This window comes from Erinaceus europaeus, chromosome 11, assembly GCF_950295315.1.
Source record: "Erinaceus europaeus chromosome 11, mEriEur2.1, whole genome shotgun sequence".
NCBI classification, from domain to species: Eukaryota; Metazoa; Chordata; class Mammalia; order Eulipotyphla; family Erinaceidae; genus Erinaceus; species Erinaceus europaeus.
This window is the reverse complement of record NC_080172.1, coordinates 54,586,552-54,609,508: the sequence shown is the minus strand read 5'-3', so window position 1 is coordinate 54,609,508 and position 22,957 is coordinate 54,586,552. Positions and strand designations below refer to the sequence as shown.

General features: G+C 39.2%; 2 protein-coding genes and 1 pseudogene across 3 annotated transcripts in view; 1 reads left to right on the top strand and 2 right to left on the bottom strand.

Moving 5' to 3' along the window:
• HORMAD1 (HORMA domain containing 1) overlaps window positions 1-6,746 on the bottom strand; it is a 34,085-nt gene extending 27,339 nt beyond the window's left edge. For both annotated transcript variants that reach the window (XM_060201740.1, XM_060201741.1), the window contains exons 1-5: window positions 6,495-6,746; window positions 5,365-5,427; window positions 3,842-3,986; window positions 1,971-2,034; window positions 670-706 (exon numbers count right to left, since the gene is read on the bottom strand). In XM_060201740.1, coding sequence (XP_060057723.1) covers window positions 670-706; window positions 1,971-2,034; window positions 3,842-3,986; window positions 5,365-5,427; window positions 6,495-6,611 — 426 coding nt within the window. In that variant the 5' untranslated portion in view covers window positions 6,612-6,746. The remainder of the gene's footprint in view (window positions 1-669; window positions 707-1,970; window positions 2,035-3,841; window positions 3,987-5,364; window positions 5,428-6,494) is intronic.
• Window positions 6,747-7,938: 1,192 nt separating this feature from the next.
• Window positions 7,939-8,616, top strand: LOC132541225 (large ribosomal subunit protein eL8-like; annotated as a pseudogene).
• A 5,409-nt stretch (window positions 8,617-14,025) lies between these two features.
• Window positions 14,026-22,957, bottom strand: part of LOC103121051 (cathepsin S) — a 34,671-nt gene continuing 25,739 nt past the window's right edge. The window contains exon 9 of the mRNA XM_007531544.3: window positions 14,026-14,460. Within this exon, the coding sequence (XP_007531606.3) occupies window positions 14,361-14,460 (100 nt within the window). The 3' untranslated portion in view covers window positions 14,026-14,360. The remainder of the gene's footprint in view (window positions 14,461-22,957) is intronic.

Genomic DNA, 22,957 nt, shown 5'->3' with positions numbered 1-22,957 from the left:
ATAGCAAAATCATAAGGGAAATGCCACTAATTCAGAATTTATGAGAATTCAACCCAGACTGCAAGAAAAGTTTTGAGCTCTTCATGAGTAACTAATTTATAAAATTTTTAGTAAACAAGATTATAGGAGGCATGTAAAGCTAAATAGTGAGGGGCCAAGCGGTGGCGCACCTGGTTGAGCGCATGTTACAATGTGCAAGGATCCATGTTCACACTCCCAGTCCCCACCTGCAGGGGGAAAGCTTCACAAGTGAAGCAGGGCTGCAGATGTCTATCTCTCACCCTCTCTACCTCCCCCTTCCCTCTAGATTTATGTCTCTATCCAATAAATAAAAATAATAAATAAATATATAAGAAACTAAATAGTGAAACAATTAAAAAGCTTAAGTCTTTGTAAGTTAATTATTGATTGTGTTCTTTTATAGAAGAGTTTAACAATGAACTGAAACTGTCTTGGCAAACTTTTAAAGTATTAATTCTATTGGCTTATTAGCTTTAAATGAGTTAAGTACTAGTTTTTAAAAGAAGAAAAATATTACTCTTTAAAATATTCAAATATTTAATAAAATTTTTACTAACTTGGACTGGAGCATGCCTAAACTAGTGTAATGTTTTAATATATGGTAACCATTGTTATATCTTAAGTATATATTAAAAATATAATACTTACATATTTTTTCTGCAAAGCATCATAGCATCCAAGCATCCTAAGAGATAACCAAGGATTCACTTTTAGACACGCTTTTCTAGAAAATAGCTTTTAAAATAAATTTTCATATTATCTTGTTACTTAATGTATTTATTACTAATACAACATTTTGATAATTCACTTCTCATTAACTAGTTTAAAATAACAAAATAATATGCTAGAATATGAAATGCTGATGACAGAAAGGGAGATGTAAAATATCTAGCAACTATTTGTGGAGAACAGTGATAGAAAAGTGATGCTTACATGAAGCATAAAGGAACATTTTAATGTAAAACTAGTGTCCAAGGTCAAAGGGTAAATCATTAAAACTGAGTTAACAATCAAAGCTTTCCAAAGTACCAAATTGTGATTTAAGGTGAAAATAGTTTTCCACAATTAGATTTTTATATATATATATATATATATATATTTTTTTTAATTTACTTTCCCTTTTGTTGCCCTTTTTTTAATTGTTGTTGTAGTTATTATTGTTGTTGTTGATGTTGTCATTGTTAGACTTGAATGTAGTTTGCTTGATGGTTTACTGACCGTAACTTTTTTTTTATATTTATTTTTATTTATTTATTCCCTTTTGTTGCCCTTGTTGTTTTATTGTTGTAGTTATTATTGTTGTCATTGTTGTTGGATAGGACAGAGAGAAATGGAGAGGGGAGGGGGAAGACAGAGAGAGGGAGAGAAAGATAGACACCTACAGACCTGTTTCACCGCTTGTGAAGTGACACCCCTGCAGGTGGGGAGCCAGGGCTTAGTTGTCGTTGTTAGACAGGACAGAGAGAAATAGAGAGAAGAGAAGACAGAAGGGGAGAGAAAGACAGACACTGGCAGACCTGCTTCACTGCCTGTGAAGCGACTCCCCTGCAGGTGGGGAGCCAGGGGCTTGAACCAGGATCTATACACAGGTCCTTGTGCTTCTCACCATGTGCGCTTAACCCACCGCACTACCGCCCAACTCTCTAGATATTCTTTTTTTTTTAATATTATTTATTTATTCCTTGTTGCCCTTTTTTATTGTTGTAATTACTATTGTTGTTGTTATTGTTGTCGTTGGATAGGACAGAGAGAAATGGAGAGAGGAGGGAAAGACAGAGAGAGGAGAGAAAGATAGACACAGACCTGCTTCACTGCCTGTGATGCGACTCCCCTGCTGGTGGGGAACCCGGGGCTCGAACCAGGATCCTTATGCCCGTCCTTGCGCTTCGCACCACATGTGCTTAACCCGCTGCACTACCACCGGACTCCCTAGATATTCTTTTACTTACCACTTAACTAGCTGTGTAGATCCTGGGCAATTTTTATCTTCTCTCAGAATTTTGACACAAAGATCTAAATACAAAAATAAAGACACTGATACAGAGCTACTTAAGGTTAGTAAACAACTAGAAATTTCAAGTGAAGGTTATTTTCTCCACTTTCATGACAGGTACCGTACACTATCAATGGTAATAAACACTTACAGATGACTGATATTAATATAATTAATTACAGAAAGGAATAATCTTTTTTATAGAGTGATATTAGACCACTATTCCACCACTTTATGTTGTGTCAGGGATCAAAGCCAGAGCCCCATGCATACATGGCATATATCATACTGCTAAACTACCTCCCAAGGACCCAAATATTTTTTTTCTTCATAATATGGTAGTATGATTTAGATGCAAGTTGATACGTACAAAAATTAAATTAAAAAAAAAAAACAATAGCAGGACCAAGAGGTAGTTTAAGAGGTAGAGCGCATGCTTTAACGTGGCCAAGGCTCAAGCTTTAATTCCTTGTACCAGGAAACTCTGGATGGTGGAGCAGTGCACTGCTATCTCATATCTTCTCTTCTCTTTTCTTTTCTCTCTAAGAATAGAGAATAAAGCAACTGAGGTAGGGAGGCTGCTTACTGATACCGCACATGCACAAAGTTCTCAGTTTATTTCCAGTATCATATAAACATAAATGAATAAAAGCTATAGAGTACTTAGCTAGATGTAATATTTGAACACTATTAAGACTCTTACGAGTATATGCTATGGTAGTAAAATACCTGTAAAAGCCTAAGAAGTTAAACTATCAGCAACAGAGCCCTGAGAAATAGCAACATGTGGAAAAGAAATAGCAACAGTGGAAAGGACTTAATAGTTCTCTCAAACTCAGGAGCCTTACATGAAAAATAAGGATAACCATCCAAGAAAGTAGCGTGCCAGACTTGTCTGAGGCTACCAGTCAGTCTACCAGAGTGGTGCTATGACTTTCTTTTTCTTTTCTATTTATTTATTTATTTTGCCTCCAGGGTTATCGCTGGGGCTTGGTGCCTGCACTAGGAATCCACTGCTCCTGGAGGCCATATTTCCCATTTTGTTGCCCTTGTTATTCTTGTTATTGCTGTTGTTATTGTTGGATAGGTCAGAGAGAAATCAAGAGGGGAGGGGAAGATAGAAAAGGGGTCAAAGTGATAGACACCTGCAGACTTGCTTCACTGCTTGTGAAGTGACCCCCCTGCAGGTGAGGAGCTGGGGGCTCTAATCTGGATCCTTACCCGGTCCTTGCACTTCGTTCCATGTGCACTTAACCTGCTGCACTAACCGCCTGCCCCCCTTTCTCTTAAATGAAACTCTATCTTGGGAAGGAAAAAAAACCATAAAATATGTTAGAGGTAAATGGGTAAATAAAATGTGCTATAATCCTATTACTATTATTTAGCCAACACACAAGAATGAAGCACTCACTCCGGCTACAGTGTAGATGAGCTTTGAGAACTTTATGCTAATTGATAGAAGTCAGTCACAAAGTACAGCATATTATCTGATTTCATTTATATGAAACACCCAGAATAGACAAGTCCACAGACAGAAAAAAGGTAAGAACTGGGGAGGTTGGGGAAGCATAGCAAGATAATGGGGTTTCTTCTTGGAGTGATAGAAATGCTTTCAAATCAATTGTGGTGATGTTTGCACACCTCTTTGAATACAGTATAATATAATACAGTAAAAGTCACTGTATTATACATGTTGAGTAAATTGTCAGGTATATGTATTATATCTCAATTAAGGTGGGATTAAAGATAAAATCTCTAAGTCAAAATTATAGTTTTAGAGTGAGGTAAAAATGTTTATAGAATTATTTTAAATAAGCACTGTATTACCATCTAGATATCTTGTTCCATAAGCACATTCTGGAAATATCCCTCTCAAATATGTGATGCAGGACACGGAAACTGCTAGGAGCCTCTTCACTAACACCAAAGACTGCTGTTCAGTTGATATTTTACTGGGAAATACCAATGCACTCTAAAATTCAAAAACATTAAGACATTTTATTTAAATTTATTAAGTATATAGTTTTCCGACTATTAAAGTGGATATAATTTTGGATCAGTATCTATACCCCCAAAACTTCCTAATCATAAATTAGAAATCCCCAGAAATTCACAGTGAATTTCAATACACCAGACTAAAAAGAACACGTGAAAAATGCTTACAAATGATGTTAAGAATCTCCTTGTAGGCTGAAGAGATAGCGTAATGGTTATATAATCACCTTTCATTCCTGAGGCTCTGAGGTCCCAGGTTTAATCCCCAGCACTACCATAAAACAGAGCTGATTAGTGCTCTGGTCTCTCACTCTGTATCTTTCTCTCCATACCTATCATTAAAAAAATATATATGTATATATGTATAACAAGTATATATATATGTGTGTGTGTGTGTGTGTGTGTGTGTAAAAGAATCCCCTTGCATATTAGCTGTTAAGTATATAATTTATCAATAGATAACACTGATTTCCTCTTTCTGCCTAGGCTGAATGCAGGTAACTTTAATATCTATGAAAAGATGACAATTTTATTTTATTTAGGGCATGGACACTCTTTTTATGCTTACAAGATCCTTTTTTTTTTTTTTTTTAATCACCACCAGGATTATCACTGGGGCTGGGTGCCTGCACAATAAATTCATCTATCTGCTCCTGAAAACCATTGTTATTTCTTTTCTTTTCCTTCTATTTTGATAGAGACAGAGAGAAATTAAGAGGGGTAGAGAGGATAAGAGAGGGAGAGAAAAAGACATCTGGAGCACTGCTTCACTGCTCATGAAGCTTCTCCCTGGCAAGAGGGATTAGGGAGTGGCTTAAATCCTGGTGCACGGTAACACTTGTACTCGACTGGATATGCCATCTCAGGAGTGGACTGCTAGGAATAATTATGCCATTAGCAGAAATGAAAACCATTACTATCTAAACTGATTATGAACCAGTTATTTAATGCAATACATCCAACATTTAGCAGAACTGAGTAGTTAATTGTAAATAGTTAAGCAAATATCCTCATTTCTTAAAACACAAAATTTCCTGTTATCATTAAACTGTAACCTGACTCTAGTTTCTAAGTATAAAGAGTTGAGCCTCAAGAAGCAATACATTTGGGGCCAGGCGGTGGTGCACCTGGTTAAGCAAACACCTACAGTGCCCAACTACCCAAGTTCAAGCCCCTGGTCCCCACCAGCAGGAGAAAAGCTCCAGGAGTGGTGAAGCAGGGCTGCAGATGTCTGTCTCTCTCCCTCCTCTCTCATGTTCTCTCTATCACTATCCAATAATAAGTAATTTAAACATTTTAAAAAGAAACAATACATTTTAGCTAAACAAAATTTATTAAAATACAAGAGCTCATACCATGGAAGTTCTCTGCAGCTGTGCTGTGGCCATCTTCTGATAAAGTATTTTCCTTAATTCAACCTTGTAAAAACAGATACAAACTTTAACTTCAGACTTTATCTTTATTCCTAGTGTTGTAGTTTATTACATGTAATGCCAACATGAATTTGCATGAAAGGGTCTCTGTGCTAAAGACAGACTCTTCAAAGCTAGAGCCAGACTCTTCCTGTTGTACAACAGCAACCTTGTTAAATATGATCTTTAGAGATCTGACAACACAGCACTCATAGACCAGGCAAAGAAAAAAAAAAAAACGAAAAAACAAACAAAACAAAAAAACCAACTATGCCATCTAACCCTTGAACAGCCATTAAATCTGCTTCCTCTCTGTAAATTTAAAATAGCTGAGTCAGGAAACTTTCCTTCAGTGATTTAAGCACGAACCCTGGACTTAGTCCTAAACTGTATGTAGCCACCACACGTGGGCAACAGCAAATATTCCAGGTTTTTTTTTTTTTTGCCACTTTGTGTCTGTGCCACCCCACCACTCACAGTGCGATTTTAGGATACTGGGTGAGAGACGGAGGAGAGGGAACAGAGAGAGCACAGCGCCACTAATGGAATCTCCGTCAAGCAGGTGCTCCCACGTGGCGCCAGGGTTCGAACTGGGTCCTTGTTCGAGGTAAAAGGCGCGACCTGCAGGGTTAGCCCACTCCCGCCTCCGCCTCCGTCTCCGGCCTGAGGCCCCTGAAGTCACCGCGCCCCTGGTGTCGCCACCTGCCGAGGCGAGGCGAGCGCCCAGGGATCACGCCTTCATCCTTCCGGGAGGTCTTGTCTACACCCGTATGGACGGATTCTGATTTCCCGATTACAATGCTGGCGTTCTGATGTGAGTCAGCTTGTCTTTCACCCCCGCAGCCACAGGGCTGCACCGAGTGAGTCCCGGAGGCCCCACTATCGACATCTCCATTTCCCCTGGTCTGGCCTAGGCAGACGCCCTGGTCACCCCGATCTCTGGCACCTCTGGTGAAAAATCAGCAGGCGCACACTCCCCCATCCCAAATGTTTCATCATTAAAATCTTATAAAACAAAGTTAGTGAAGAAGGGGCAGAAGGAAAAAAGAGTGAGAAAGAAGAAATACACATACGTGTAAGCTACGAAAGGTCTTATGGCGCCTGCCGGTGACCTTGAGAAAGAGGTGCTGACGACGCATGCGCTTAGCTGAAGCGCATGCGCTTGCCTTCCAGCCCCTACAGATACGCATGCCTTCCGAGCTGTTCAGCTGCGCATGCGCTTCAACGGTTGGTCATTCACCTCTGCGAGACAGATGCTTGTTGACCCGACTCAGCGTCACGTTTCCCGCCAAAAGCAGCACAAGGCACGTGGGAGCCCTGCTCTGCGGTTTAGCTGAAAAAGCAAGGAGGAAATGAAATATTTATACATGCAAAACCTTCACTGTATGCATGGATTTCCTACAGGGACCAATGTATTCCCAACCGCTGTTTAACTCATTATATTTATTTCTAATTGTGTGTGTGTGTGTGTGTGTGTGTGTGTGTCTGACTGACTGCTACACATTGTGCGCTCACCTTTCAGGCTTGTGGCCCCCTTGAAACTGGTGTCTCTTGCCGTCTGTTGCAATGCTGTGTTTGAAGACAGTGGAGAGCTTTGAAATGAAATAATAAGAGGCTTCTAGGCAATAGGATGTTAGTGGGATGAGTTCCTGGCTTACAGATGGATAGCCATATAAAATTGTGATAGTGATATAAACATATTGTGGTCATTCTTATACGTTGCTTTATCTTCATTACCAGTAAACAGTCATTACAGATTAAAAAAAAAAAAAGCCAGTTGATTAGGAAAGGAGTGGAGACTATAACCCTATTTTTGAAGTCAATAGCTATTTTCTCTGTACTTCTTTCACTCTTATTTTTGTTCCTATTTTTTTTTTAAGATAGAGACAGTGAGAGAGACCATATCACTAATGCTTCCTTCAGTACAGTGGGGTGGGCTGGGGGAAGCAGGCTAGAACCTGGATTCTCATGGCAAAGCAGCACACTATCCATGTGAACTATTGCACCAGCCCTTTCTACCTTACTTTGCTTCTTCCAAGGGCCTTGTGAGAAAGACATAAATATTATGCCTAATTTACTTCAATTTTCCCCCCTCCTCACATCTGTGAGAGAACTGGTTAGGTATAATTGACTTCTAAAGCTCACATCTAATTAAGCCATGTTGGTAGAGGGACGTTACTATGTCACCCAAACTACCTAATAATTACGTATCTAGAAGAATCTGTTTCAGACTTTGTTTCAAGTTGGGACCCATTTCACTGCTCCAGCCACTTTTTAAAATTTCCTTATTGGGGGATTAATGCTTCACAGTCAACAGTAAATAAATAGTCTGTACATGCATAACATTTCTCATTTTTCCACACAACAATACAATCCGCACTAGGTCTCTGCCAACCACTTTTTTTATTCAGAGAGTCACAGGGAGAAAGGGAAAGACACCACAGACTGGAGTTTCCTCCATTGCCATATCACCTCTTGTACTGTGGTGGGGTTCACACCTGAGGTGCTCTCAAACCAGCCAAGATGTCAAAAGGAAAGGCAGCCACAGGGATCAAAGTGATTGTGGCCCCTGCCGTTGTCAAGAAGCAGGCTAAGATAGTAAAATACCTGTTTCAGAAGAGGCTCAAGAATTTTGGAATTGGACTGGACATACCATTCCAATCCCAAAGATTCCCCATCTGCTTTGCATATATCTGACTGCAGCATTAACAGGCAATCCACTATAAACAGCAAACAGTCCCTCCTGCCATTAACCAATATGTTTGGGCTTTGGACTGCCACATAGCTACTCAGCTGCTTGAATCTGGCCCCCAGGTACAGACCAGAGACAAAGCAGGAGAAGCAACCAAGGCAGCCGGCCCTGGCTGAGAAGAAAGCTACTGGCAAAAGGGATGTCCCCATCAGGCCACCCTCTGAGCAGGGGTTAATACCGCCATCATCTTGGTGAAGAACAAGAAGCCTCAATTGGTGGTGATAGCTCAGGACATGGAGCCCACGGAGCCATTCATTGTTTTCTTCCTGCCCTATGTCAGGAGAATGGGGAAGTCCAGGCTGCAGTGGTTTGTCCACAGGAAGGCCTAAACCACTCTTGCCTTCACCCTGGGTAACTTGGAAGATGAAGGTGCTCTGGCTAAACTGGGGGAAGCTGTTAGGACCAACAACAATGACAGATGTGATGAAATCCTTGGTCACTGAAAGGGTAAGGGCCTGGGTCTGAAATCAATGGTATCACCTAGCTGGGAAAGGCAAAGGCTAAAGAGTTCACAGTCAAACCGGGCTAAGTATGCTGTTGCGTCCTCTGTACATAAAAGTAATTTAAAAATTTTTCCTTTCAAATAAAAGAATTTGGAGTTTGCATGCCATCTTAATGGGAGGTTGGGAGGGGGCAGAGGGGCACATGGGGGAGAGCATAATGGCTTTTAGAAAACAGAAATAGGCCCTTAGGAAAACAGATGGAAAAAAGGATAGTTCTATGACAACATTTATTAGCTCGTTTCTTACCTGGGTGCTAGCTCGTGCCAGATTTTAATCTTATGTAGTAACAGTCTCTTCTGCTTGTGACAGTCCTTGAGAGGGGTTCCATGACAGTTGAACTGCTGGGAAACTTTGGTTTTAGGCAATTAAAGGAGTTCAGAAAATCTCTTCCTGTAGTCTTTGATTTGTAAGAATCTTCAACTCAAAATAATTCTTGTATCATTGTGGAATATTCTGGACCCCTTCAAAATTAGTATTGGAAATACTAAAATAATTAATGTAATGATTCATTAGTAATGAAAACAATGTGATAACAATGGTGGTAATAAATAATTACTATGATGATAATGATAATTACTATGAAAAAAGCAGGATCTTTTTTCCTTTATAAAGGCTTCAGGGGACTTTGTACCTGTGTGATTCCACCTCTCCTGACAGACTTTTCTTTTTTTAAACTTTTTTTAAATTATCTTTATTTGTTTATTGGATAGAGTCAGCCAGAAATTGAGAGGACAGGGGAGATAGAGAGGGAGAGAGACAGAGAGACACCTGCAGTACTGCTTCACCACCCTTGAAGCTTTCCCCATTCAGGTGGGGGCCAGGGGATTGAACTCAGGTCCCTAAGCACTGTAACGTGTGCTCATCCAGGTGTGCCACCACCTGGCCCCCAAATTCTTCTTTATCTTTCTTTTTTTCCAGATATAAAGAGAGACAGAAAGAGAGATACTGCAGTACTACTCTCTGAACCTTTTAAAAAAATTTTAAAAATTTATTTTTACTGAAAGAGATACAGAAAGACCAAAGCATTGCTCAGCTCTGGCTTATGGTGCTGGATATTGGACCTGGAACCCCAGAGCCTCAGGCAAAAAAAACCTTTTTAATAACCATTATGCTATCTCCCAAGCCCCTCCCCTGCTTTAAAATTTTCATCTGGCCACTTTGTCTTTTTTTTTTTTTTTTTTTTTTTTGCCTCCAGGGTTATTGCTGGGGCTCAGTGCCTACACCATGAATCCACTGCTCCTGGAGGCCATTTTTTCCCCCTTTTTGTTGCAGCCTTGTTGTGGTTATTATTGTTGTTGTTGATGTCGTTCGTTGTTGGATAGGACAGAGAGAAATGGAGACAGGAGGGGAAGACAGAGAGGGGGAGAGAAAGATAGACACCTGCAGTCCTGCTTCACTGCCTGTGAAGCTACACCCCTGCAGGTGGGGAGCCGGGGGCTCAAATCGGGATCCTTAAACCAGTCCTTGTGCTTTGCGCCACCTGTTCTTAATCCGCTGCTACTGCCCGACTCCATTCTTCTTCCTCCTCCTCTTCTTCTTTTTCCTCTTCTTCTTCTTCTTCTTCTCCTCCTCCTCTTCCTTCTTCTTTTTCTTTTTTCTCTTTCTCCTTGACCAAACTTCTGCCTCTTCTAGGGCAATGAGAGTAGCCCATTTGGAATAGTGTAAACTGCAGACTGGTCTTTAGGTAATTTTTTTCCTTTTTTTTTTTTTTTTTTTAACAGTTTTCTTTCTTTTTCTCTGCTGGTTTGCTTATTTTGTCATTGCTATTAGTTTATTTCCCCTTCTTATTACTTTGACCAAAATTAGCCTTTGTTGGTGGTTCAATGCATTTACTGGTGATTGGTTGTGCTATTTAGTAGTGGTTTTTTTTTTTGTTTGTATGTTTTCTTTTGTTTGTTTGTTTTCTTCTTTCCTCTTTTTCTTTCCTTCTCTCTTATTTGAAAAATCTTGTCTTTTGCTCCTCCTGTATTTGCTGTATTCACCTATCCTTATTGGTGATCTACCTGGTGTAAGAAATCTGATGTAGAAAGGTTTTTCTTTCTCTCTCTTCCTTTATTTTCTGTCTCTTCCCACAGTCTTAAATTTATGTGTGATAGTGGATTTTTGTAATTGTCTGTTCTTGCTTTGTATTTTTTTCTGCTATTGTTGTTGTTTTGTTTTTGCTTTTGTTTTGTCTTGTTTTTGATGGGTAGAGTTTCTGTAGCTAACAAGTTTTGGTTGAACTGTATTAATCATCACTTTTTGTTGTTCTTGTTTTTGCTGAGGTTTGTGACCTCAGTTGTAAGAGGCCTTTGGTTTAGTGGGGCTTTTCTTCACTCAACACAACAACTGAATGAAAATAGCCAAGGGACAAAAAGTATGGCCAAATCAAAAGCAACTAAATCAACTATGGCAATGAATCAGGACAGAAGCCCAGAAAAAATTCCAAGTAAGCCCGAAGTTGGCTCAAGAGTTGACACAGTGGATAAGGTGCTGGACCCCAAGTAAGCCAGAAGCAACTATAAATAAGGAAAATATACAAACATTAATGGAACTATTAATCACAGAAATGATGACAGCTATTGAGGAAAAGGCTATAGAGAAACAACAGATGAGACCCTCAAGGAAAATACTAGCTACCTTGAGGTTATTAGAGAACTGAAAGCTGAAATAGCTGAGATAAAAGGCCAAGTAGCAGAACAAGCTAATACTGTAACTGAGCAAGGTAAAAAAATAGCTGAACTGAAGAAGGAAACCGAGGGAAAGGAAAGCAGATTAACAGAAGCAGAAAACAGAATTAGCCAGACAGAAGATGTGTTAGAGAAAACAAAGAAGGAGGTAAAATAGCTAAAAAAAAAAAAAAAAAAAAAGAGGTTGAGAGATACTGGAAATAACAACATAGACATGGGATGATCTCAAAAGAAGTAACATTTGCATTAATTGGCCTACCAGAGGAAGAAAGAGGTAGGAGAAGAAAACATTCCCTACATGCAGGGGGAAAGCTTTACAAATGGTGAAACAGTTCTGCAGGGGTCTTTGTTCTCTCTCCCTATCACTTTTCCCCTCTTGGTTTCTCTGTCACAATGAAAAAAATAAATAAAATATTTCATTAGTGATTTAATACTGATTTACAAAATTATTAGATAACAAGGGTATAATTCCACTCCATTCCCACTACCAGGGTTCTGTGTCACCATTCCCTTCATTGGAAACTGTAGTAGTTCTCCCAAGATATGGACTATTATTTATATAACTATATTTATATATATTTGCCCATTTTCTATGGCTCTGCCTTCTTCCTTTCTAAGTCACACCTATTCTTGTTACTACTTACTAATGTCCTTCCTTTTTAAAAAAGATTGTTTTAGGGACTGGGTGGTGGTGCACCTGGTTGAGCACACATGTTACAGTGCTCAAGGACCTGGGTTTGAGCTCCTAGTTCCCACCTGCAGGGGGAAAGCTTTGCAAGTGAAGCCGTGCTGCAGGTGTCTCTTTCTCTTTCCTTCTCTTTCTCCCCTACCCTCTAAATTTCTGGCTGTCTCTATCCAATAAAGATAATTAAAAATAATTAAAATATCTATTTATTTATTTATTCCCTTTTTGTTGCCCTTGTTTTATTGTTGGAGTTATTATTATTGATGTCATTGCTGTTGGATAAGACAGAGAGAAATGGAGAGAGGAGGGGAAGACAGAGAGGGGGAGAGAAAGACAGACACCTGCAGACCTGCTTCACCACCTGTGAAGTGACTCCCCTGCAGGTGGAGAGCAGGGGGCTTGAACCAGGATCCTTACGGCGCTCCTTGTGCTTTGCGCCACCTGTGCTTAACACGCTGTGCTACTGCCGGACTCCCATGTCCTTCCTTTTGTCCTCTTTCTCTCACGTCCTGATAGAACTAGAGTTCAGAGCCCTCTGATACATTTTTTTTTTCCTTCTGGAGCACTGCTCAGCTCTGGCTTATGGTGGTACAGGGGATTAAACGTGGGACTTTGGATACAATATTTTTTATTTTTTCTCTTTTTGTTGCCCTTGTTGCTTATTGTTATTATTGCTGTTGTTATTGCTGTCATTGTTGTTGGAAAAGACAGAGAGAAATCGAGAGAGGAGGGGAAGACAGAGGGGGAGAGAAAGATAGACACCTGCAGACCTGCTTTACTGCTTGTGAAGCAACTCCCCTTATGTGGGGAGCTGGGGGCTTGAACCAGGATACTTACACCAGTCCTTGCGCTTCGTACCATGTGCACTTAACCTGCTGTGCCACCACCTGGCTCCCTTAATTTTTAATATATTTATTTATGAGAAAGAAGAGAGAGAAAGAACCAGACATCACTCTGGTACATGTGCTGCTGGGAACTGAACTAAGGGCCTCATGCTTGAGAGTCCAATGCTTTATCCACTGTGCCACCTCCTGGACCACACATATATATATATTTCCTCCAGGGTTATTGCTGGGGCTCATGCCTGCACTACGAATCCACTGCTCCTGGAGGCTATTTTTCCCATTTTGTTGCCCTTGTTGTGCTTGTTATAGTTGTTATTGTTGTCACAGCTGTTATTGTTGTTGGATAGGAGAGAAATGGAGAGAGAAGGGGAAGACAGAGAGGAGGACAGAAAGACACCTGCAGACCTGCTTCACTGCTTGCGAAGCGACTTCCTGCAGGTGGGGCGCGGGGGGCTCGAACCGGGATTTAAAAAAAAAATTATTTATTTATTTTCCCTGTTGTTGCCCTTGTTGTCTTTTTATTGTTGTTGTAGTTATTATTGTTGTTGTTACTGATGTAGTTGTTGTTAGATAGGACAGAGAGAAATGGAGAGAGGAGGGGAAGACAGAGAGGGGGAGAGAAAGATAGACACCTGCAGACCTGCTTCACCGCCTGTGAAGCAACCTCCCCTGCAGGTGGGGAGCGGGGGGTGGGGTGGGGGGGGCTCGAACAAGAATCCTTAGCTGGTCCTTGTGCTTTGCGCCACATGCACTTAACCTGCTGTGCTACCGCCCAACTCTCTACAGATAATTTTTAGAAAGAAAAGATAAAGTAATTTATCTTAGTTACTTTATTTTGACTGGCTTAATTTTATAACGACTAGAAAAGATCTTGGCCAAATTTAATGATAAGGTAAAAATAGTTCAAATTGTCATATTAATCATTGATCATTAAACTAATTCTTCCAAAGTGTTTGAAAATAGGTTGTTTTCATGCATTTATCTACTCTAACATTATTAGTAAAATCATCTTTTATTTACAAAGACAAAAATCTGAGACTTCAGGATATTAATAACTAAAGGTTGTAGTGACCCATCACCAGCATATACAATTCACATTTTCATAGAAGTGACCTAAGACTAAGAAAAGAATGGTATGTGGTAATGATAATGAGTTGGAAAGACAGACATTTATTAAGTCATCAAGTTTTAAAAGGATATCCATGGGTAAAATAAGACAACGTAAAATTAGACAGTGACGAACACAACAGATGGTCTTGAGTTGAACTGGTTATACAGTCATATCTATAGTGCATTATTAATTTACTTAGCCTACTTTTTCCAAAGTCTACAAAGTTAAACACATACAGAACTCAAACTAGATTTCATTAGCATCATAGACAGTGATGAAGACATGCTTGTTTCCACTGGTCACAGCAGGCACAATTGAGTTGAGAAGATGTTCACTTCCTCTTGCGCTTATTCATTATCAAATGAGGAGCTTCTCTACATTTCTGGGTATGAGGGAAAGCTAGCAATCCCACAGTGATTTTTACTATTTCTTGCCATCCGAATATATCCTTGATCACCGAATGTGAGGCCCCAGCTTCAGAAAAAGAAATGGCACAAAGTAACGTATGATTGTAATCAAATCACATGATCAATTTCATCTATTAGATTGCTGTTAAAAATAAATTCATATCATTCTTATTTTATTGATTTTATTTTAGTGTGAGAGCAAGAGATACAGGGAGAAAGACAGAGAAAAAGATACAGAGAGAAAGACTGCTCAGTTTTGGCTTATGGTGGTGGGAATTGAACCTGAGACCTTTGAGACTTAGGCATAAAAATCTTTTGCATAACCATTATGCTGTCTTCCCAGCTCTATTGCTTCCTACTAATGGCATATGTATAAAAAACTGTAATGCAAAATAAGGATAAAATGATAATTTTTCAAGAGCTTTTAGACAACTTTCAAAAGATAGATTGGAAATATGTATTGATAAATAGACTTAATACATAAGGAAAGCATTACAAGTTCTACCCATCAAATTACTGATAGGCCTTTCTATTTTGTAACTATTTGTCTTAGAGAGTTCACCAAATGCCACTTAAAGGTGTCCAAGGTGGGTCCAGTGTGTGTGTGTGTGTGTGTGTGTGTGTGTGTGTGTATGTGTGTGTGTGTGTGTAGGTTCTAAAGAGCAAACCTAAACCTAACACATTGAATTTTTTTTTCAGGCTAAAATTATTCTATCCCCAGTATCTTTGGAGTCTGCATTATTTATTGATTTGTATATAAGATTAAATTCTTTCCTCCCCTTTTTCTGCTAAAAGCATATCTTTCTTCCTTTCTTTTCTCCTTCCTTCCTTCCTTCTTTCCATTAGCTTTCTTTCTCTTTCTTTCTTTCTTTCTTTCTTTTATTCAGAGGTAGAGAGACAGCAAAAATAAATGAAACCATAGCACAGAAGAATCTTTTATGCAGTGGGGGCCTGGTTTGAACCTGGATTATCCACATGGCAAAACAGCACACTGTCCAAGTGAGCTATTTCAGTGGCCTCTAAAGGCTTTTTTTTTTCCCCATCAGAGCACTGATCAGCTCTGGTTTATGGTGGTACAGGGGATTGAACCTGGGACTTTGAAGCCTCAGGCATTATGCTATTTATCCCCACCCAAAATTTTAAATTATCTTTATTTATTTATTGTATAGAGACAGCCAGAAATGGAAAGAGAAGGGGGTGATAGAGAGGGAGAGAGGCAGAGAGACATCTGCAACAGTACTTCACCACTCACAAACTCCCCCCCCCCCCCTCGCTGGTGGGGACCAGGGACTCGAACCTGGGTCCTTGTGCATTGTAATGTGTGCACTTAACCAGGTGCACCACCAGCCGTCCCCTCCCCCAAAGGCATCCTTAACCCCATCTAATTGGTAGTGTATTAGATTGTGGTGACTTTCCAGCAAAGTCTTTCTTAGATTCCTAAATAGAGAATAATTGCATTTTAACACAAACTTTCTAATAAGTCCATAAAGTTGTCTAGTTATCTAAAATGATGGGCCTTCTCATAATCAATTACACAATATTCTAATGTTTCAAAACACACCCATCAAGTATAATCTTAAAATCTCTATTGCCTAACATTGAGGGTTATACCCTTAAGAATATGCTGTTCATCATTCTTCAACAACACCAAGGACATATTATCGTCACCTGCTCTTACCTCTGTCTTAGCATCTATCACATTCTATTATAATGGCATATATGTGTACCTTCCTATCCCCCTAACTCTGTTAGATTACCAGAATCTTTCTTTTCCAGATCTCTCTGTCTCTTGATACAGTTATTTTGCCTTTTGTGTATAGTCCACCATGTGTACAGTTTCTTGTCCCCCTGTATAGATGTCTACACACCACACTCACCACCATATGACATCTTACTCCACTGTGGTGCAGTGTGCCCCCAACTTCCTTTTAAATCCCCCCCCTACCTTCCTATTTTTGAGTGAGGGCTTGAACACAGGTCTCTGTACATAGTAATATGTGCACTTAACTGAGTATACCACTGCCTGGCACCAGTTCATCAGTTTTATATTCTTACATTGCACACATAGGTGAAATCATCTAATACCTGTCTTCTGCCTTCTGATTTCTGTTACTTCACATAATTCCTTTGAGTTCTTTCTACTTTGTAAAGAATGGTAGACTATGAATATCTTGAAAGGCAACAGACAGGCTTTTTACTTATTAAATTTCCAGTACCTTGCATAGTTTGGTACATGGTAAGTATGCAACATATATTTGTTGAATGAAATGCATGAGATATAAAATGAACCTGACACTAGTCTACCTTTAAGAAACTCACATTATAGGGAATGAAGCATGATTTATAGAAATAACTATTACACAAGGTACAATTTACTAAATGCCATAATAGGAATTATAAAGCATTGCTAGCACTCAGAAGTTAGAGAAACAGTTCTAAGGAAATGAATGGAATATGAAAGGGATAACATTTGAGATAGGTTCCAGAAGACAAATAGGACTTTTAATTAATTTGATTTTTTGTTTAAAGAGTAATAACTGGGACTAGGAGATAGTTTGCCTAAGAAAGTGAACATTTTACTATGTGCATGGAGCTGGGTTCAAGCCCCTGGGGCACCATGCACAAAACCATATGCTAGAGCTGAACATGGCTATTTCTCTCTACTCTCTCTCTCTCTCTTCCATTCTCTCTCTCTCTCTCTCTCTCTCACACACACACACACACACACACACACATACATACACACAGAGAGATAAAACAGGTAGATAAATGTAGAAGACACAAAAATTGGAAAATAAAGAGCAGGGGAGATAGCATAATGGTTATGCAAAGAGATTCTCATGCCTAAGGATCCAAAGTCTCAGGTTCAGTCCCCTGCATCCCCATAAGCCAGAGCTGAGCAGTGCTCTGGGAAAATAAAAAAATAAATAAATAAATAAATAAATAAATCCAAGCGTATGGATTGGAATAGTCAACATTGCTGAAATGATCATCTCACCCAAAGCAATATGCAAACTTAAAAATTCTTAAGTTATGCTTCAAAGGAACAAACATTACTGAAATTTGTATGAAAGTATAAAAGACCCCAAAGAGCCAAAACCATCTTGAGTAAAAAAAGACAAATGGAGGTATCACACTCCCTGATATCAAACTATAACATAAAGCTAAAGTGATTAAAATGTATTATATGGTGGTATTGTAATCAAGATAGATACACTAATCAGTGGCACACAATTGAAAAACTAAAAATAAACCCACAGACATTTGGGCAGTTAGTTTACAATGAAGGAGCCAAGAACACACAGTGAAGAAAGAAAAATTTCCAACAATTGGTCTTGGCTTCAGTGATGTCTTTGGGGAATCTGACTCAGTGACAAGGAAACAAAAGAAAAAATTGATAAAAGAAACTACATCAAACTAAAAATCTTTGTGTCAAAAAAGAAACAAGAATCAGGGGGCCATGGTGGCACACCTGCTTAAGTATACCTAGTATGAAGAGCAATGTCTCCCACAAGGATCCCAGTTTGAGTTCCTGGCTCCCCACCTGCAAGAGGTCACTTCACAAGCAGAGAAACAAATCTGCAGGTGTCTGTCTTTCTCTCTCTCTCTATCTTCCACTTCCCTCTTAATTTCTCTCTGTCCTATCCATAAAGATGGAAAAAAAATGGCTGACAGGAGTGGTGGATTCATAGTGTAGGCACTGAGTGCCAGTGATAACCCTAGAGGCAAAAAAAAAAACCAAAACAAAACTAGATTCGCCTTCCGGAGGTGGAGCTACGAGCAGCAGATCGCTTTCTCTCCTCTCCTCTCCTCTCTTCTCCTCTCCTCTCCTCTCCCGAATCAACTAGGAATACCAAAGGAGACCACCCGGACCAAAACAAGACAGGACTAGAATGACCACAGGAACCCAGTAAATCACCCGTGAGTACAAACATGCGTGGCTGGTGACAGAGAGGAGAGAGGGGCCTAAGGAGAGATTAAGTGACTGCTAACAGTTCAACAGTTTATCATTGGAGACACCACCTCCAGTCTGCTCCACCAACAAGGGGACAGCTGAAGGGAGGAAAGGACTCCCCAGAGACTCACCAAGTACAACTCTGAGTCTCCATTGCTACTACCCTCAGAATCTGGAGCAGCAACAGGGAGGGACACCAAGGGACAGAGATCTAACCGAGAAACTCAGGAGAAGACCTATACCTCGGTGGCATAGCCGAGGGGCTATGAAAGTCTCTTTGCATAACCACTGGATTATCTCTGCCACACCCTGCTTTATCTCTTGGTCAGGAGTCAGTGATTAAGCTAAGAAGCCTATTGATAGTTTAAAAGCCCTCAGGCTCCCATAGCCTACAGGGAAGAAAAAAAAGAGGTTTTTACACCACTGAGCTCCAACTCAGGGATTGAAAAAACTGTTAACTTCCACCACGGTAAAACCTTTAATTAAATTACTTAGACACAAGTAAATCCAGGCAATAGTGATCAGTAATTTGAAAAGTACTGATAAAGGGAACTCATAACATAATATATAAAATGGTTAAAACAACAAGAAAAAATACTGGAGGCTCGAACCAGGACAAGAGTCCAGCTAAAAGTCCTCCAGAGGGTGAAGCACAAAACAACGAATTCAACATCCAAACATTAGCTAAGGAAATAATAACAGGAGTGAGTAAAGAATTTGAAAAAATTGTAATCAGAAATGCAGGAACAACAAATGAGAATATGGAAGAAAATTCTAATAATCTCATGATTATTAGAGAGCTGAAAGCTGAAATTGCTGAGCTAAGAAGGCAACTAGCTGAACAAGCTAAAACAGTATCAGAGCAGGGCAACAAAATAGATGAACTCCAGAAAGCAGTTGAGGGCAGAGAGAATGGAATCTATGAGGCTGAAGACAGAATTAGCAAGATTGAGGATGAATTAGAGACAACTAAAAAATAAGTAAGAGATCTCAAAAAGAGATTAAGAGATGCTGAAAACAACAACAGAGTCCTATGGGATGACTTCAAAAGAAACAATATACGCATTATTGGCTTACTAGAGGAAGAAAGAGAAGGAGAGGAAGAAAGCATTTTCCAGGCCATAATAGCTGAAAATTTCTCTAGCCTAGACAACACCAAAGACATAAAGATTCAAGAAGCCCAGAGGGTCCCAAACAGAATTAACCCAGACCTAAAGACACCAAGACATGTCATACTTAGAATGGAAAGGAATAAGGATAAAGAAAGGATCCTCAAGGCTGAAAGAGAAAAACAAAGAGTCACCTACAAAGGAAAACCCCTAAGATTAGCAGCAGACTTCTCCACACAAACACTACAGGCCAGAAGAGAATGGCAAGATATCTATCGAGTGCTCAATGAGAAAGGCTTTCAGCCAAGAATACTATATCCTGCTAGACTGTCATTCAGACTAGATGGAAGCATCAAAACCTTCTCAGACAAGCAACAGTTGAAGGAAGCAGCCATCACCAAGCCTGCCCTGAAAGAAGTTCTGAAAGGTCTCCTATAAACAACCAGACCACCACAAGTAGGACATATATCAAAACACTCTAAAACTCTACAAGAATGGCGTTAAATATCTTCAATCTTTGATATCAATAAATGTCAATGGCCTGAATTCACCTATTAAAAGACACAGAGTAGGAAGATGGATCAGAAAACACAACCCAACAATATGTTGTCTACAGGAAACTCACCTAACTCAACAAGACAAACACAGACTTAAAGTGAAAGGATGGAAAACTATCATTCAAGCCAATGGCCCACAAAAAAGGGCAGGAACAGCTATTCTCATATCTGACATGATAGACTTTAAAATAGATAAGATTAAAAAAGATAGGAATGGACACTACTTAATGCTCAGAGGATCAGTCAATCAAGAGGACTTAACAATTATTAATATCTATGCACCCAATGAGAAGCCATCTAAATACATCAAACTTCTACTGAAAGAGCTACAGCAATATATTAACAGTAACACAGTCATAGTAGGGGACTTCAACACCCCACTATCTCAACTTGACAGATCATCCAGGAAGAAAATCAGTAAAGATATAATGGAGCTAAATGAAGAGATAGATAAACTAGAACTATTGGACATTTTCAGAGTCATTCATCCCAAGAAACTGGAATACACATTTTACTCAAATCCACATGGATCATTCTCAAGGATACACCATATGTTAGGCCACAAAGACAGCATCAGCCAATTCAAGAGCACTGAAATCATCCCAAGCATCTTCTCAGACCACAGTGGAATTAAACTAACACTTAACAATCAACAAAAGATTAGTAACAGTCCCAAAATGTGGAAGCTCAACAGTACACTTCTTAACAACTTCTGGGTCAAAGAGGAAATCAAGGAAGAAATCAAAATGTTTCGAGAGTTCAATGAGAATGAAGACACAAGCTATCAAAATATTTGGGACACAGCTAAAGCAGTCCTAAGGGGGAAGTTCATAGCTATACAAGCACACATTAGGAAACAAGAAAAACACAAATAAACAGCCTGATTGCACATCTTAAAGACCTAGAAGAAGAACAACAAAGGAATCCTAAAGCAACAAGAAGGACAGAAATCACTAAAGTTAGGGTAGAAATAAATAACATTGAGAATAGGAAAACCATATAAAAGATCAATGAAAGTAAATGTTGGTTCTTCGAAAGAGTAAACAAAATCGACAAACCTTTAGCCAGACTCACAAAACAAAGAAGGGAGAAGACCCAAATAAATCAGATAGTAAATGAAAGAGGAGATATCACAACAGACACTGCAGAAATTCAACATATCATGCGATAGTTCTTCTATGAACAACTATATGCCACCAAGCTAGAGAACCTGGAAGAAATGAATGATTTCCTAGATACCTACCAACTTCCAAAACTAAGTAAAGAGGAAGTGGATAACATGAACAGGCCCATCACAGCTAACGAAATTGAAACAGTTATCAAAAATCTTCCCAAAAATAAAAGTCCTGGACCAGATGGTTTTACAAATGAATTCTACAAAACTTTCAAAGAAAAACTAATACCTCTACTTTTAAAAGTCTTCCAGAAGACTGAAGACACAGGAATACTCCCTGCCAGCTTCTATGAAGCCAACATCACCCTGATACCAAAAGCAGACAGGGACACCACCAAAAAAGAAAACTACAGACCAATCTCTGATGAACATAGATGCGAAAATATTGAACATAATTCTAGCCAACCGGACACAGCAGTATATCAAAAAGATTGTTCATCATGACCAAGTGGGGTTTATCCCAGGCATGCAAGGCTGGTTTACTATACGTAAATCAATCAATGTGATCCACCACATCAACAAAAGCAAGACCAAAAACCACACGGTCATATCAATAGATGCAGAGAAAGCCTTTGACAAAATACAACATCCCTTTATGATCAAAACACTACAAAAAATGGGAATAGATGGAAAATTCCTGAAGATAGTGGAGTCTATATATAGCAAACCTACAGCCAACATCATACTCAATGGTGAAAAACTGGAAGCATTTCCCCTCAGATCAGGTACTAGACAGGGCTGCCCACTATCACCATTACTATTCAACATAGTGTTGGAAGTTCTTGCCATAGCAATCAGGCAGGAGCAAGGAATTAAAGGCATACAGATTGGAAGAGAAGAAGTCAAACTCTCCTTATTTGCAGATGACATGATAGTATACATAGAAAAACCTAAGGAATCCAGCAAGAAGCTTTTGGAAATCATCAGGCAATACAGTAATGTGTCAGGCTATAAAATTAACATTCAAAAGTCAGTGGCATTCCTCTATGCAAACACTAAGAAGAAATTGAAATCCAGAAATCAGTTCCTTTTTCTATAGCAACAAAAACAATAAAATATCTAGGAGTAAACCTAACCAAAGAAGTGAAAGACTTGTATACTGAAAATTATGAGTCACTACTCAAAGAAATTGAAAAAGACACAAAGAAGTGGAAAGATATTCCATGTTCATGGCTTGGAAGAATTAACATAATCAAAATGAATATATTACCTAGAGCCATCTACAAATTTAATGCTATCCCCATCAAGATCCCAAGCACATTTTTTAGGAGAATAGAAAAAATGCTACAAATGTTTATCTGGAACCAGAAAAGACCTAGAATTGCCAAAACAATCTTGAGAAAAAAGAACAGAACCGGAGGCATCACACTCCCAGATCTCAAACTGTATTATAGGGCCATTGTCATCAAAACTGCTTGGTACTGGAACATGAACAGACACACTGACCAGTGGAATAGAATTGAGAGCCCAGAAATGAGGGCCCACACCTATGGACATCTAATCTTTGACAAAGGGGTCCAGACTATTACATGGGGAAAGCAGAGTCTCTTCAACAAATGGTATTGGAAACAATGGGTTGAAACATGCAGAAGAATGAAACTGAATCACTGTATTTCACCAAATACAAAAGTAAATTCCAAGTGGATCAAGGACTTGGATGTTAGACCAGAAACTATCAGATACTTAGAGGAAAATATTGGCAGAACTTTTTTCCGCATAAATGTTAAAGACATTTTCAATGAAACGAATCCAATTACAAGGAAGACTAA